At 43.4% G+C, this 17,011-nt stretch overlaps 1 protein-coding gene across 3 annotated transcripts in view; it reads left to right on the top strand.

Moving 5' to 3' along the window:
* JAK2 (Janus kinase 2) overlaps positions 1–6,029 on the top strand; it is a 133,177-nt gene extending 127,148 nt beyond the window's left edge. For all 3 annotated transcript variants that reach the window (XM_064176463.1, XM_064176465.1, XM_064176464.1), the window contains one exon: positions 1,709–6,029. In XM_064176463.1, coding sequence (XP_064032533.1) covers positions 1,709–1,816 — 108 coding nt within the window. In that variant the 3' untranslated portion in view covers positions 1,817–6,029. The remainder of the gene's footprint in view (positions 1–1,708) is intronic.
* The last annotated feature ends 10,982 nt before the right edge of the window (positions 6,030–17,011 follow it).

A 17,011-nucleotide genomic window follows, 5' to 3' on the forward strand; every position in this document is an offset into this window, starting at 1 on the left:
AGAAGCCACAGAGAAAGAAAGAGTCTATAGAGAATCAGAAGAGAAGTCTTCGAAGTAACCTTTCTTGTATTATGTGTATGAGTACAGCAGTTGTTGAATTGAAAAGATTTGGCTTCATGTAGATAACCTGAATGTCATATGGGTAAGATAACACATTACTGAAACTGTGTCCAGACTAATGCAAAGGTCTCAATGTCTGACATTTCTTCAGATATGAAAGCAAGTTGGAAATGTCTGTCTTTTGTCAGAAGCTGTGCCCTTCCCAATTTGATCCTGAAAGGCCAGTCATCCCAGATACTCATCTTCCAGATGCCTGTAGCTCACAAGTTGCTTGAGGCTTTCAGTTGAAAGCATCTCAGTCGATGCAGGATTTTCAGACTTGCTTAAAAATAAGGAACTGTTACTACTTTGTTTCCTGGGAGGTGTGCAGATTGTTCTTAAGCAACATCTAAAATATTCTTGGAAGTATGAGAAGTTGGTAGTGTGATGGTTTCGGTGTTTCCCACCCCCCCACACTTTAGAAGTCACCCAGACTAGACTCAGCCAGCTCTGGAAATATAAATGAAGCTATTTATTTACAGCTAGCACAATACACAAGCAGGTATTTACAGTATATACAGTTATAGACAGAAATATACAAGGTAAAAGGTAATACAGAAACACAACTCTCCTCCCAGAAACCTGAGTCCCCAGGAAGGGCTCTCAACCCCCCCTGCACCTTCCCCCTACCCCTCTCAACCTTACCCCAGTCCTAAGGAAGAATGGAGGTTCAGCCAGGGGCTTAGGAAGCAAAGTGGATTAGTCCAAAATGGAGGGTGAGGTTAGAGAGATGCAGCTCAGCCAGCAGCCTGGGTGAGAGTGGTGCCGAGTGTGTTATCTATGTTTTGACTTATGTTTTTATACTTCCCAGCAAGCCTATGTGGGAAGCAGACATCATCCTGTTTTCTTTCCACAGCCTGTAATCTAGTTCTTCTCACCAAAACATTCTAGCCTGCTTCAAACTAGCACAGGTAGTAACGATCTGGGTTAATGTAGTGGGCAGGACCTATCAAGATTTTTGTGGCCAGGTATCACGTACGTGTCTGGGAGAAGAGAAAACTTGCCAAATTCTTACTGCATTGGAAATCTTCTCCAAAAATCATTTAAATCCACTTCTGATAGAATTGGGTTCAGCTTACACAGTGACTTTTCTGGGTTATTTCTAATTCCCTATGGAGAATGGTTAAGAATTTAATACAGATGTGCAGTAGTGTAACTTAACGTTTCAGGGGAGGCTTAAGTGAGAATCACTGTCTTTGTAAATCTGATTTTTGGGCCAGACTTATAATGCATTTGTAATTTTAAACAATAATGAGTTTTTTTTGGGAAAAAAGGAAGAGCAAGCAAGAAGATGAAATCTTAGCAAAATAACACAAACCTCCTAAAAGTTTCCAAAAATAGCTAAGTAAATTTCCATGTTAATGTTTTTAAAATCAAAAAAACCCTCCTTTTGTGATAAGGACTTTTGCAGAGCTAACTGCCCTCAGTTCTTGCTGTCACTGGGATAAAGGAGATAAACTGATGCAGCAAGAGTTCAGGCACGCTTCCATGCCACTGTTTCTTGAAAGCATAGAGCTAAGTTTCACATTCTTTGGACAAGTTCAAAGCAGCTATTAAGTATTTGCAGCATCTCTTTACCTGCTACTAATTTTCTTTGTTTCTTCTCCAGATCTATGCGATCATGAAAGAGTGCTGGAACAATAATGTTGGCCAGCGCCCTACCTTTAGGGATCTTGCTCAGCGAGTGGATCATCTAAGGGAAAACATGGGTGGATGAGGAAACTCGCCCTTCTTCAGAGGATCTGTTGGAATCCAGAGCAAAATGTACTTGGTCTGCTGTGTATAGCTGGCATATGTACACACACACATCTTACCTTTGCTGGAAGTAGCATATGTGTGGCAAATATGCTGTCTCAATCTGCGTACTGAGGAATCCTGCTGGTTTTCTTTATCAGGATGTATTTGTTATGATGAGGACATGTTGCAATTCTCAGTAGGGAGAGAAATTATTTTTCTAAATAAAATAATCTAATATATGGTCAGTCTACAACACCATTATTTGCCTTACTTGGCAATGCAAGAAAGGAGATGACTTAGAACAATGAAAAGACAGTGTATTTCCCTGTCAAAATGGTGATGCCATTCTAGAAGTGTTCTGACACTGCATATATAGTGACCTGGCACCGTGTTTTGTGTGTTGCACAAGGGCTTGTGTGTGATAATACAGTTTTACAGTTTTTTTATTGTTGATGCAGAGATGGCTTCTCTATATAACAAAACAGAAGAGGTTACTTAACCCAAAACTTTTACTGTGCCTGTCTGAATCCGTTATCGGCCAGCAGTATAAGCAAGGAGATATAAGAGGCTGTGTGATGCACTCTTAAGTATTTTGAAGGAAAGGGAGTGAATCATTCTCAATTTGGAGAGCCAGAAAACCTACTCATTCATGTGAAAATTCTAGTCTAAAATGGAAAAGCAAGCATGTTACCCACTTCTTCTTAGCTCTTCCTCCAAGTATTGGATTCCCTTTATGTAATTAAAGATACAGTGATAACAAGCAGAAGTGAGCCTTTTTATAGGAGGCAGTGTCTTCAGTTTGTTTCTGAACTTCAAAAAACTACTTGAGTGCTGCTTTTAAATTCTTTCCATCTATGTAAATTTCCTGCAGCCAGAAGCCTGTCTATAAACTGAGAACTCTTTGAAGCAGAACTGAAAATCTAAAAAATGCCCTCCCTTTCACAGTTTGTCACTTTGCCATTCAGATGATCACCTTATACCTTCCTTCCAGTATGTAGAAAAGAGTGCTTATGGCCCAGGATCTGAGACAGCCCACGACAACCACATCGAGTCTATCTTGTAATAGAAGTGGCCCAAGTCACCTCCTGTTTCCTTCTGCAGTAATGCCCAGCATATGATTACTTGAAAGGAAGAATGACAAGTGCAATTGCTCCACACTCAGTGGGAGGCAAGAAGGCGACCCCAGTTACCGAGAACAGGAAGGAGGTCAGAGCTACCTGAGCAGACAACGTGCGCTGTGTAACTCGGCTTTCAAATAAGCCTAACAAAAAAAATCATGGACAAGACAACTTTTCGGTTTTGCCTCCAGGCATAAAACTTGGGGATAATTTTCATATGAAAGCAGTAAGTTTCAGGATTTGTTTGTTTTTAGTCCAAATAATATCTTCTGGTTGTTTTTACTTAAGCATTATTGTTTGTAAAGTACAGTACTTGTTCTTCTTGGACTTTCTCTGAGAGGAGTCCACTTAAGGGGATATGCAGTTTGACAAACTGACCTGACATCCAGATTTGTGTCTGAAATTAAATACTAACTTCTTTATTGATTTGTGGCAGTGAATCAGTGAACAGAGCAGTTACTTTTGCTGTGGGACCTCCCTAAGATTTGTGGTTAACCACATCCAAATTAACAAAAGTGGCCTCTTAAAACCTTTACTTCGTGTAACGTAGTGCCAGTATCGCCATGTTTTGTACCACTATGACGTCTCCGTCCCACAATCGCTCATGTGAAATTGCTATGTTAGGACACAGGCGATAGCTAAATTAGGAGGTCAGCGTCAGCCCTCATTTTGCCTGTTGTATTTAATAATCATTCTGTTGGCTTTCTTGCCACCAAGAACTTGCATAAATAATTGCTTTCAGCTAATTTCATAATCAGTTTCTAAGCTGCAAAGAACTCTGAAGTGCTTTGTTCAACTTACCGTTTGCTTTCTCCGTTTCTCTACATTGCTTTGAAGATTTCAAATCTTGTGCAAAAAAAAGTCTCTGCATTTGTAGTCTGAGTTGCGTGGATGTGGGTTTTGTAGCAAAGGAAGATAAAGCTTTAAAGCGTTGAAACAGCATTTTAGCTGGATAACATGTGCAGGAATGATATAAAATTTGCAGCGTATGACAGTAGCTAATTGGTTTCTGGTATGTAGTGGATTAGATGTAATTTATATAAAAATCTCAGGGAAGTTTGTGAAATGCAATGAAGAAATCTTCCAGTCTGCTATATATTTTTTTTTCAAGTGAATAAAATGTCTTTTTGTTGTTCTACTAAAGTATGACTGATTGCATAGTCTGTTTGATTGCATAAATAGCGTTGAGCACAAGGATCGCTCTTAGGTGTCTCATGGATTTTTGTTGTTGTTGTTAATACTGCATAGGTTTTAGAGGGAGCCTTATCTTGACACTGCAGTGTAATTTTGTTCATTTGGTCAGGAGCACACAGTCTTTTGTAACAAGTCTCTCTGTTTGTCCAGAGTGTTCTTAGCTGGGTGAATAGGACCAAGTAATGCTTAGGACCCTTGGGGGGATGTCTGATTGTCTGTAACATCAATGTGTAGGTTCTGGAGCAGACCAAATGGTTTTCTTGAAAAGCTGTTGGGGATGCAGATGCAGTGATTTTGCTGAGTTTGCTGCTGTCTATTGTAGTAACCTTTTTTTAAAAATAAAAACCAGAAAAACAAACAGAAACCCAACAGCCCCACAACAGAAAACCCTAAACAACTGCCCTTCAAAAGCTCTCAGCAGTGTTGTTTAATGCTGTATTTTTATCTAGCTTTTGTATTAGCAGACTCTGTTCTGTGTTAGAAACTCTTCAGTTGGCATTGCATTTTCTAACACTTTTCAGTGTAATCATTCTGCTACCAAAAATACTGTGATGATTTTTCTCTCTTCTGTAGAAGAAGTGCTGGTTTATGCATACGTGACTGCTGCTGTGATGTAGAACTGAAATATTAACTACTGCTTTGCACTTAATATTTGATGTGAAAGAATCTTTCTGTCAGTGCACAATATATCTTGTAGAAGCTTTGCCAATAAGTGTTGTCTACTATGTAACTGATTTGTTGTCTCTCCTTGCAACTACGTTAAGTTTCAGGAGTAGTTCTTTGAACATACTCCACAGCCTTGCCAACAGTCACGTTATAAGCTAGAGGAGGAATGAATTTTCAGGAAAAGAAACCAATATTCTTGTTGAGTCCAAGGATTGATTAAAGGCTTCCATAGTTAATTGTTACTGAGTGTACAGACTAATATAACTGTAAAGATATCTTTAAATTATTTTAAATTTTCCAGAAATTGTTTCTGATTGTTGCATTTGGTTGAGATGTTGAACTGCTGCCTTGAAGTGTATGGGGAAAAAATGTTACTTCGTGGACTATGAAGAAATGTAATTCCTGTGTGACGAAAGCAAGCCTTTTAGGAGTGTATGATCACAAAGACCTGGAGATTCTTCACAGAGAGAGTGATTTGCCATTGGAATGGGCTGCCCAGGGAGGTGGTGGAGTCATCATCCCTGGAGGTGTTCAAGAAAGGACTGGATGAGGCACTTAGTGCCATGGTCTAGTTGACTGGATAGGGCTGGGGGATAGGTTGGACTGGATGATCTTGAAGGTCTATTCCAACCTGGTTGATTCTGTGATTCTATACTGAAGAGAATGAAAGCAGAAGCACAGAAGAGTAAGACTGACAAAGAAAAAAAAAGGCTGATGCTCCACACAGAAGAAGCTTTCTGAAATGTGAAATGCAGAATGATCTATGAAAAACCGATGTCTACTGAAAAGGCCATACCATGAAAAATATGTGCTAATAGACTTCTAAACTGTGTATTGTCTGCCTTAAATCTAAAATACAGAGACCTAACTTGACTGAAAAAATACAGCTATTACTATACCAAAAGAAACTCCTTAAGGTTGTGCCATGCCAGGCAGCAATTCTGAAAAGGCTCAGAAGTTTCTGAATTTCGCTTTTCGAATTAAGAGGTTTGCAGTACTTTATATTAAAGTAGAAAAGGTCTTTTTAGGGAAGGGTAGAGAAGAAGGCTCCAGCTACATATGGTTGGACTGCCAACACTTGAACACAGAGTTTACTGAAGAGAACATGGAAGGGATACTTTTTTAGAAAACTCTGTATTGCTGTCTGAAATTTAACTGTGTGTTTATTTTGAGTTTGGATAGCGAAAATAAAATAACTAAATACACTGAATGGCACATGCCTGCCAAGGTTTTCTTTCATGTAACACCTAAAATTAATTACTGCTGTTTGAAATTGCTACGGAAGAAAACTGGTCTGGTTTAAAGGGGTGGAGTGCAGCACATACAACTTGGTGACTTTCCCTGAATGGCCATACGTAGTGTGTATCTTTTGGAAGGAATTCACATATACCAAAGTAAGCCATAATTGTTTCTTTTGTATTAATTCCCGTGTTTGTGCATGATGTATCTGCTCTCGGAAAGCCATACCACCTGTTTTAACTGCACAGCACATCTGACTTGCACTCATGTCATTCACATGGTATGCTGCACAGGACTGACTCTAGAAAATACAAATTTGAAGGCAAACAGCAGCCTAGAAAGCAAAAATTTTCATATTAAAGACAAACAGCATTGTAAAACTTGGGGAAATCCAGGTTTAATATAACCCCACACATGGACTTCACAGACTCATGTTGCTGATACAAGGAGGTTGAAAGAAACAGGACTGGAGACTTAAATCTGGAAAACGTTGCAGTAAGTGATAGGATGTGGGAAATGTGACTCAGTCATAAGCCAGGCCCTATTTTGTTTCTCACTTTTCCTTCCTAGAGTAAGTGTAAAACCTTACCGCTCATTAAATGTCTTCAGAACTAGCAATAGGACGGGAGGAAATGGGTTTAAGTTGTGTCAGGGAAGGTTTAGATTGGACATTAGAAAAAGCTTTGCTAAGAGAGTGGTGAGGGGTTGCCATCCCTGGAGGTGCTCAAGAGGTGTGTAGATATGGCATGCCCAAGAGGTGTGTAGATGTGGCACTTGAGGACATGGTTTAGTGGCCATGGTAGCTGAGTTTCAGTTGGACCCGATGGCCTTTAAACCTTTTCCAGCCTTAGTGGTTCTGTGATTTTAAGTGTCTCAGCTATATTTAAACTAATGCACACATGGATCCCAAGGTGCATAGAGTCTGGAGGTGTGGGAGCAAAGCTTGCTTGCTCTGATGGGGATGACTAGGAATATAAAGGGGGAAGGATCCTTGAGTCCCTAACCTATGTGGCAACCAAGAAAGGTCATCATGCAGGGGCCCTTTCTGCTAGGCTTTCATGAGCCCTGGGCTCATGTTTCTGGAGTGCATACTTCTGCACTATGACTGTGGTGAAGATTGTGGCAGGTGGCATAGAGAATTACTCTTTTGTAATGCTATGATAAAAAAAACCCTATCAACTACTTGAGCTAAATTGTAATTGCTAAGGAGTTTCAGCAAAAGATGCAGAAAGCACATCTGTACTTAAAACCTAAAAATGCACATTAATGGAGCAGGAACTGGAGCATGTTCAGCTCATATTCAGGAGTATGATGTTGTCTTTAGAACAGTTTAATGAATGGGTGGCTGGTATTGAGCTTCATTGCTGCATTTTTCTTCCATGAATCATAAATGGAAAGCAGAATGGTATCTAATATTGAAAGGTCTGTATGAGATTAAATGTCAGATCTCTGGAGAGGATCTTTAAAAAGCATCTGCGCATCAGCAAGACACTGGATATACTCTTTGTTTCTCAGGGCTGAACAAGGCTTTATTGCTTTGCTGTAAGCTGTGTGACTTAGAAGTTACAAGGAAATTCATACAGTAAGGCCATGGCCTCTATGTGAAGGCTCTTGAGACATCCCATGTTACAAGTCTTTTGGGCAACCACATTATTAGAGGAGCAATATTGCTTAAGAGGGCTGTCCTGGAGGGTCTTCACCTTCCTGTATTGGGACTTCTTGGCCCTTAGGAACCTGCAGCTCCAGATCATGTCCCACTAGTGTGCTTGTCAGTAAGCATGTGATGATTTAGACCAGGCCAATCAGGATTGTGAATGAGCTAGCAAAGGTAAAGCCTGGCTTTAGAATGGGAGGGGGACAGTGCATGGGCATGCTGTGCTGCGGTGCAATGCAGCACAGAGGCGTATGGAAGGGAATGTGATAATCCAGCACAATGCAGAGGCAGGGTGTAGCTGACAGGGAGTCACTCCACATGGAGCTGAGCTGCTGTTTAAAAAGGTCTGTGGTGAAGCAAGTGGGTGGGAGGGAATGAGGCAGTCCCCTGGGCTTAACCCTGCTGGTACCTAGGGATGACAGATTGGGCTGTTTGCAGATGACTGTGGGTGAAATGACTGAGTGGAAATCCCATCTCATACTTGGTTTGCTTAATATATAGTAAGCTTAGCAGCATCAAATGGCTTGATGTTACCTTCTCCCTCACAAACAGAAGTATGCTGCTATTTCAGTGTGTGTTTTCCATTGCCAGTCTCACCCACCAGACTGAGGGCTGACCAAAGCAGACCTATTAGGTGCTGTGCAGGATAACCAACCCACTTTCCTGGCAGTGAATTGCACTTTGCCTTCTGAAACAGCCACCAATTCACATACTAATTAAAAGGCTTTGGAGCATCAACAAAAGTCACAGTAGTGCATAGATTATTTCATTGGGGATGAATTGGCCAATGCAGGAATTATAAGAGGAGGCTCAGGAGTGATCTTATTACTGTCTACAACTACCTGAAAGGACATTGTAGCCAGGTGGGGGGTGGCCTCTTCTCCCAGGCAACCAGCAATAGAACAAGGGGACACAGTCTCAAGTTGTGCCGGGGTAGGTCTAGGCTGGATGTTAGGAGGAAGTTGTTGGCAGAGAGAGTGATTGGCATTGGAATGGGCTGCCCAGGGAGGTGGTGGAGGCACCGTCCCTGGAGGTGTTCAAGCAAAGCCTGGATGAGGCACTTAGTGCCATGGTCTAGTTGATTGGATAGGTCTGGGTGCTAGGTTGGACTGGATGATCTTGGAGGTCTCTTCCAACCTGGTTGATTCTATGATATGATTCTATTTTCAGATTCAAAATTACATTCCCACAGTCTAAACACACTGCACGTTCTCCTACATTAGTTGTGTACAATTTTTTTCTTGTCTTCTGCATTGCATTTCTTTACTGAGAAAGTGGTCAGACTCTGGATCTGGCTTCCTCCAGAATCGCAGAATTAACCAGGTTGGGAAAAACCTTTAGGAACATCAAGTCCGACCTATCACATAACCATCTAATTACTAAGCCATGGCACTAAGTGCCTCACCCAGCCTCCCTTTAAACATCCAGGGATGGTGACTCCACCACCCCTGCGGGCAGCCCATTTCAGTGGGCAATCATACTTTCCGTGAAGAGTTTCTTCCTAATGTGCAGCCTAAACCTCCCCTGGCACAGTTTGAGACTGTGTCCTCTTGTTCTGCCACTGGGTGCCTGGCAGAAGAGACCAGCCCCCACCTGGATACAACCTCCTTTCAAGTAGTTGTAAAGAGCAATAAGGATTCCCCTGAGCCTCCTCCAGGCTGAACAACCCCAGTTCCCTCAGCCACTCTTGTAGGGCTGTTCCCCAGCCCTCTCACCAGCCTTATTGCCCTTCTCTGGACACATTCAAGTACTTCAACATCTTTCTTAAATTGAGGGGCCCAGAACTGGACACAGTTGATGACTTCTGCAAGTTCTTGACTCAGTTTTATTTGGTATGCATAAAACAATTTCCATTTCCACAATCCTTCTTTGCAAGCCGTATTTTTCATATCTTTGATAACTCATCACGGTTCTACAGAATTCCTCTTTCCTGAATTGTGGTGTCCAAAACTGGGTGTGTCAGAAAATTTCTTCCTGAACTGCAGCTCAGTTTCATGCCAGGTAATTCCTCCTTCACCAGGGACACTTTGTAAGGTTGAGATTCCTTACCTGAGATGAAATCTTTTATTGCCAGGCTGGAGAGATCCCTTATCCATGACAGACCCTCAGTAAGTGAGCATGCTGAATTAATACCAATTAAACGTTAATGAATCCATGTAGTTACTCAGTATTATTATACACATCATGTAGATAATTCCAGACATAAAACCTTATCCAAGTCTGAGACCAGTATTGAATCTAGCCACACGTAGGCTGCACAAGGAGTTTAGAAAGGAGAGGGTTACACTGAACCTCATGAGAAGGTCCCTCTATGCTTTGTGTCTCACTTCTCTGTGTGAGCCACTTTAATATTCCTTTCTACTCTAAAAAGGACTGCTCTAACGTGGTTATTCTTTCTTATGATGCCCACCGTGCCTGCTTCAACAGCCAGATCTTTGGTAGTGGATATGATTGAACAGAATAGTCTCCTCTGGTTGTTTTCTCCATTTTCTGCACAATACTTCAACACTTTCCCAAAATCTGTCCTTATGTACTGTTGTGTTGTCTGTCCTTATGTACTGCTTTCTCATTAAAATGATAATTGAGATTTCCCATTAGTAAGAAGTTTTTTATGCTTTAGATTAAGTCACAGTATCACAGTATCACAGTATCACCAAGGTTGGAAGAGACCTCACAGATCATCAAGTCCAACCCTTTACCACAGTGCCCAAGGTTAGACCATGGCACCAAGTGCCACATCCAACCCTGCCTTGAACTGCCCCAGGGACGACGACTCCACCACCTCCCCGGGCAGCCCATTCCAGTGCCCAATGACTCTCTCAGTGAAGAACTTTCTCCTCACCTCGAGCCGAAATTTCCCCTGGCGCAGCCTGAGGCTGTGTCCTCTTGTTCTGGAGCTGGCCACCTGAGAGAAGAGAGCAACCTCCTCCTGGCCACAACCACCTTCAGTAACTCAGAGAAAGACTCATATCTGTTAGCTGTATTTACAGCTTACCATAGTGCCCCTACATGACAGCAATATTGCTTTTGTGTATCTCTATGGGAAATACCTCAGGAGATTCCATTGCTTAGCAGAGGGAGAAAGAGATGTAAAATTACAGAGACAGAGAAGCATTTGAGCAATAACTTTTAGTGCCAAGACCAGCTGCTGCTGGGCTCAGTAACTTCTGCAACGCTGGTAGCATTTTAGCCTGGAGAAGAGGAGGCTCAGGGGTGACCTTATTGCTGTCTACAACTACCTGAGGGGTGGTTGTGGCCAGGAGGAGGTTGCTCTCTTCTCTCAGGTGGCCAGCACCAGAACGAGAGGACACAGCCTCAGGCTGTGCCAGGGGAGATTTAGGCTCAAGGTGAGGAGAAAGTTCTTCACTGAGAGAGTCATTGGACGCTGGAATGGGCTGCCTGGGGAGGTGGTGGAGTCACCATCCCTGGGGCTATTCAAGGCAAGATTGGACGTGGCACTTGGTGCCATGGTCTAGGCTTGAGCTCTGTGGTAAAGGGTTGGACTTGATGATCTGTGAGGTCTCTTCCAACCCTGATGATAATGTGTGATACTGTGTGATATACTCACAGGCAGAGTCTTTACACCTGTTCTAAAGGGACACAGGTAACAATTTTGTGTTCACATTCGAACATGCCACTGCAGTATGATACCAGGAGAGGTGAAACCGTGGTGATCCAGTTCTGGTGCAGGCTTTCTGGACAAACAGCTTGTCTGGATAAAATAGGTGCTGAAAAGTTGGTCCTCAGTATCATTCGTTGGCTGAGATTTCACAGAAACTGCAAGGACCTGGAGAGCCCCAGGTCAGACAGTATAAGCCACTGAAGTCAATCCGGGCAAGGAAAACAGTCCTGTCCTGCTGGGGCCTGCTTTTGGGTGGCCTACTTCAAAGGACAGTATCCAGGTAAATTTGCAAATCATAAAAGCTGTAAGCTAGGCTTTGGGTCTCATCTGAATTTCTGTTTGTGAGAGATAGACACACTTGACACACCACACTCAGCTGTTTTAGCAGTGAAATACCCCTGAAGGGTCGTAGGCACACACCAGATGTTATATATTTGGGTTGAAACAGGAGCACAGACTGCAGCTGAAATTTCAGCACTGCAAATCAAGTGCAAGAAACAAACAAGAAAAATGTAAGTAGCAGCTCATGCACAGACTAGAGACTTTATCACAGAATCATAGAATCAACGAGGTTGGAAGAGACCTCCAACATCATCCAGAACAACCTATCCCCCAGCCCTATCCAATCAACTACACCATGGCACCAATTACCTCACCCCATCCAGTCCTTCCTTAAACACCTCCAGGGACGGCAACAACCACCTTCTTGGGCAGCCCATGCCAATGGTAGATCACTCTCTCTGGCAAGAACTTCCTCCTAACATCCAGCCTATACCTCCCCAGGCACAACTTGAGACTGTGTCCCCTTGTTCTGTTGCTGGTTACCTGGGAGAAGAGTCCAGCCCCCTACTGGCCACAACCTCCCTTCAGGTAGTTGTAGACAGCAATGAGGTCACCCCTGAGCCTCCTCTTCTCCAGGCTAAACAGGCCCAGCTCCCTCAGCCTCCCCTCACAAGGTTTGTGCTCCAGGCCCCTCACCAGATTTGTCACTCTTCTCTGGACACATTCCAGCACCTCAACATCTCTCTTGAATTGAGGGGCCCAGAACTGGACACAGCACTCAAGCTGTGGCCTGACCAGTGCTGAGTACAGGGGAAGAATAACCTCTCTTGTCCTACTGGCCACACTGTTCCTGATGCAGGCCAGGATGCCATTGGCTCTCTTGGCCACCTGGGCACACTGCTGGCTCATCTTCAGCCTACTATCTACCAGTACCCCCAGGTACCTTTCTTCCTGGCTGCTCTCCAGCCACTCTGTCCCCAGCCTGTAGTGCTGCTTGGGGTTGTTGTGGTTAAAGTACAGAACCCTGCACTTGACCTTGTTAAATCTCATCCCATTGGCCTCTGCTCACCCATCCAAGCCTGTCAAAGTCCCTCTGTAGGGCTCTCCTACCCTCCTCCCTACTGGTGCTGACTCTGTAGAATATATAAGGCAGAAGACAGTACTGGACAAGCACACTGTGATAGTGCAGTGTTTGATATCAAGACCTGACCACAAACAAAGTGGAACAAAACAGTCAAAGTAACTGTGAAACCTAAAATCCAGAGAAGGGAGCTGACAGCTCTGGTATTTGTTCCCAAGATACATAAAACTTTCCACGTGTGATGTTATTGTGACACAAATGAGAGAAGGACCCTCTTTCAGCTACCTGCTGATACTGGTGAGTGGTTGCAGAGCAGCAGAAATTTATCCAAACCTTCTTCTGCTGACTAGGAAAGGCGTTTGCATTTTCAGTCAAATCTCTGCTGCCTGCTCTGGAGCAAAGAGCATAACCTCCTAAAAGTCTTCCAAAAGCTCAGGGTGCTGGTAACTCTAGGTCCATCTCTAGGTTTAGCACAGTGCAGAAACAAAGGTTATTTTCCTGCCTACCCAGCATAGGTTTAAAAAAAAAAAAAAATCAAAAAGGATTTATGAGGATCCTATATTTTTTGCTTTGTGATTTAAACATCTGTCAAAGAGAGCAACTGACCAAACAAGACAGGACACAAAAGGGAGCCATGACCTCCAGATCTCTGACTTTTGTTAGATAGCTCTCCATTGCACGTTTAGCATTGTAGGATCGTAGAGTCATAGAATCAACCAGGTTGGAAGAGACCTCCAAGATCATCCAGTCCAACCTAGCACCCAGCCCTAGCCAGTCAACTAGACCATGGCACTAAGTGCCTCATCCAGGCTTTGCTTGAACACCCCCAGCGATGTGTGTCACACATCATCATTTGAGGTACTTGGCTTGAACTACACGATCTTAATATTACTTAATGCTTTACATAGAGAGTTCTGTCAAGTTTTAAATGAGGTAATAGCAGGGAACAGAGCTGGAAAATCTGTTGTGTATACTGCTGTGGATTATTCTCATGTCTTTGGGAATTGTTCAAGGAGTTCATAGTCAGACTTCACTCAGCAAAACATACTCTTGCAGACGCAAATAGCAGTGCTTGTATGGGAATGTGTTGATGTATCATTTCGTATTCACAAACACAGCTGGTCAGAAGATGGCTCACACTTCTTAATAAAATAACCTGGAAACTGGACACTTCCTGTGGGTTAAGACTACATCAACAGGACTGTAATTTCTGCAAGTAGGAATGCTAAAACATTGCTTTTCTCACTCACTAATTGCCCTGTGTATGAAACAAGTATGGGGGGTGAGGGAGGAAGATTATTTCTTGTGGAAAAAACAAACAAACAAACCAAACCACTTATTTTTTTTCTGACCAGATATGATGGTAAACACAGTGTGCTGCTTTCAGCTGCTGCACTTACATTTGTGCCGCTATATACACGTGGTGGTACTCTCCAGAGGAGATTTCAGCAGAGACAGTCTGGTCTGCTGTTTGGACCAGTGCGCCACCTCAGAAATTAGACACTTTGAGTTGTCTGCTCCAATGTCTTTGCTTTCCCCATGTAAGTAGTTGGACAACTCATTTTACGTAAAATGTTTGCTACTGGCCTTAAAAATACGCGTTTGGATACTGAGTCACATGAGCAGCAGCAGATGGCATCCTCTAGACCTGTTGCAATCAAGCTACCCACAACTGTTGTTGTATAATAACAAAACATTATACAAAACAGCCTACCCACACAGAAAACCATAGAGGCCTTTGAAAACTCAATTTGCTCTTAAAAAAACAAAAACAAACACAAACCTTTGTACACACTAGTGTATGCACAGCGTCCAATACTCCCCTTACCTTAAAACACTGAGTAAACTCCACGCCATGGCTGATCTGCTAAAGATGTTGCAAACTATGATGAGGCCCATGCACTAAGAAGCCAGAGGAAAAAAATGCCACCATTTTTCTGGGTTACAGACACTGACTTATACCTCTGAAAAATGCCTGTTGAGCTGAGATAAGGGCTCCATTTTCTGTTTATAATTCTCCCTTGTCCTGGAACAAGCAATCTTGAACAGTGCTTTCTACTTAAAGATGTAGTTAAACCCTTTAATTTGTGGGCTTAACTTTCTAACAGAACAAATGTTGCCAAGTTAGACATAGCCTGTTAGTAACAAGTCCAAGTAATCCGTTTCAGAGTATACGAAAGCCTGCCTCACTATGCGTGTGAGCTGGGTACCTGGACAGACTCGTGCTACTGGAGTAAGCAAGGACAGCAAACACCATCTTCACCTTTCTCAATATTGCTTTAAAAAAGTTTAGAAGAAGGTTTTCTAACAAAATGAATGAAGCGTACAGACTGCATGCTTCATTCAGTCTGACAGGGCTGAATCAGGAGAAGTGTGGCCAGCAGGTCGAGGGAAGTGATCCTCCCCCTCTACTCTGCTCTGCTGAGACCTCACCTGGAGTATTGCATCCAGTTCTGGAGCCCCTATTACAAGAGGGATGTGGGGATGCTGGAGCATGTCCAGAGAAGGGCCACAGGGATGATCAGAGGGCTGGAGCAGCTCTGCTATGAGGACAGACTGAAAGAGTTAGAGCTATTTAGTCTGGAGAAGAGGAGGCTCCCATGTGCTCTTTTTGTGGCCTTCCAGTGTCTGAAGGAAGCCTACAAATAAGCTGGGGAAGAACTTTTTAGGCTCTCAGGGAGTGGCAGGACTAGGGGGAATGGAGCAAAGCTGGTGGTGGGGAAATTCAGACTGGATGTGAGGGGGAAATTTTTCAGTATGACAGTGGTTGCCCAGGGAGGTGGTTGCAGCCTCGTCCCTGGAGGTGTTTAAGGCTTTGGCCAACCTGATCTAGGGTAGGGTGTTCCTGCCCATGGCAGGGGGGGTTGGAACTAGATGATCCTTATGGTCCCTTGCAACCTTGACTGATTCTATGACCAATTTTTAGTTTCATCAAGCATGGCATTTTTACATCTTCCCATATCTTATGGATTCTATGCAGGACTTTGCAGTCTTCACCTTACTAAGGGATTTTACCTCCTAAAGCACTAGATCTCACTCGAAAATAAGGAATACTTCCCCTCCTTCTGTATTCTGTAGAAAGTTTCTAAAATATGTGGAGGATAACTTCTTATGTCAGCTGTTACGTGAGCCTACCAGGGGTGCTTGACCTGCTGATCACAAATAGAGAGGGGCTGGTGGGAGATGTGGTGGTTGGAGGCTGCCTGGGGTCCAGTGACAATGAAATTGTAGAGGCTTCAATATATGGAGAAACCAGGAGGGGCATCAACAGAACTTCCACACTGGACTTGCGAAGGGCAGAATTTGACTTAAGGAATGAACTTGGAAAGTTCCTTGGGAAACAGCCCTTAAAAACAAAGGGGTCCAGGAAGGTTGGACCTACTTCAAGAAAGAACTCCTGAAGGCACAGGAGCAGCTGTCCCAGTGTGCTGGAAGATCAGCTGATGAGGGAAGCAGCGAGGCTGGATGGGCAAGGAGCTGCTGAAGCAATGAAAGAAAAAAAAGAGGATGTATCACCTTTGGAAAAAGGGGAGGTATCCCAGGAAAAGTTCAAGGATGTTGCTAAGTCTTAGAGAGCAAAAGCCCATTTAGAGCTTAGGTTGGCCACAGCTGTTAAGGAGAATAAAAAATGTTTCAGTAAGTATGCTATGGCAAAAAGAAGGGGCAAGGACAACCTCCAGTCCTTATTAGATAGAGAGAGGAGTATAATGACAAAGGATGAGGAAAAGGCAGAAGTGCTTAACACCTTCTTTGCTTCAATCTTCAATCGTGGGACAGGTTGTCTCCAGGACAACTGACCTTCTGAGCTGGCAGATGGAGTCAGGGACCAGTATAATCCCCTGTAATCCATGAGGAAGAAGTAAGGGACCTGTTGAGCCACTTAGATCCTCACAAGTCCAAGAGACCGAATGGGATCCATCCTAGGGTGCTGAGAGAGCAGGCAGCTGAGCTGGCCAAGCCACTCTCCATCATTTATCAACAGTCCTGGCTCACTGGAGAGGTTTCCAGAGACTGGAAGCTGCCAATGTGATGCCCATCCACAAGAAGGATCATAAGGAGGAACTGGAAAACTACAGACCTGTCAGCCTGACCTCAGTGCCAGGCGAGGTGATGGAACAGGTCATCTTGAGTGCCATCACAAAGCACCTACAGGATGGCCAAGATATCAGGCCCAGAGATCAGGCGCAGCTAGCATGGATTTAGGAAGGTCCTGCCTGACCAACCTGATCTTCATTTACAATCAGGTTACCTCATGAAAATAGAGCAGGCTGTGGATCTAGTCTACCTGGGCAAAGTCTTTGTCACTGTCTGCCACAACG

The sequence above is a fragment of the Pogoniulus pusillus genome, chromosome Z (genome assembly GCF_015220805.1).
Source record: "Pogoniulus pusillus isolate bPogPus1 chromosome Z, bPogPus1.pri, whole genome shotgun sequence".
Taxonomy (NCBI): domain Eukaryota; kingdom Metazoa; phylum Chordata; class Aves; order Piciformes; family Lybiidae; genus Pogoniulus; species Pogoniulus pusillus.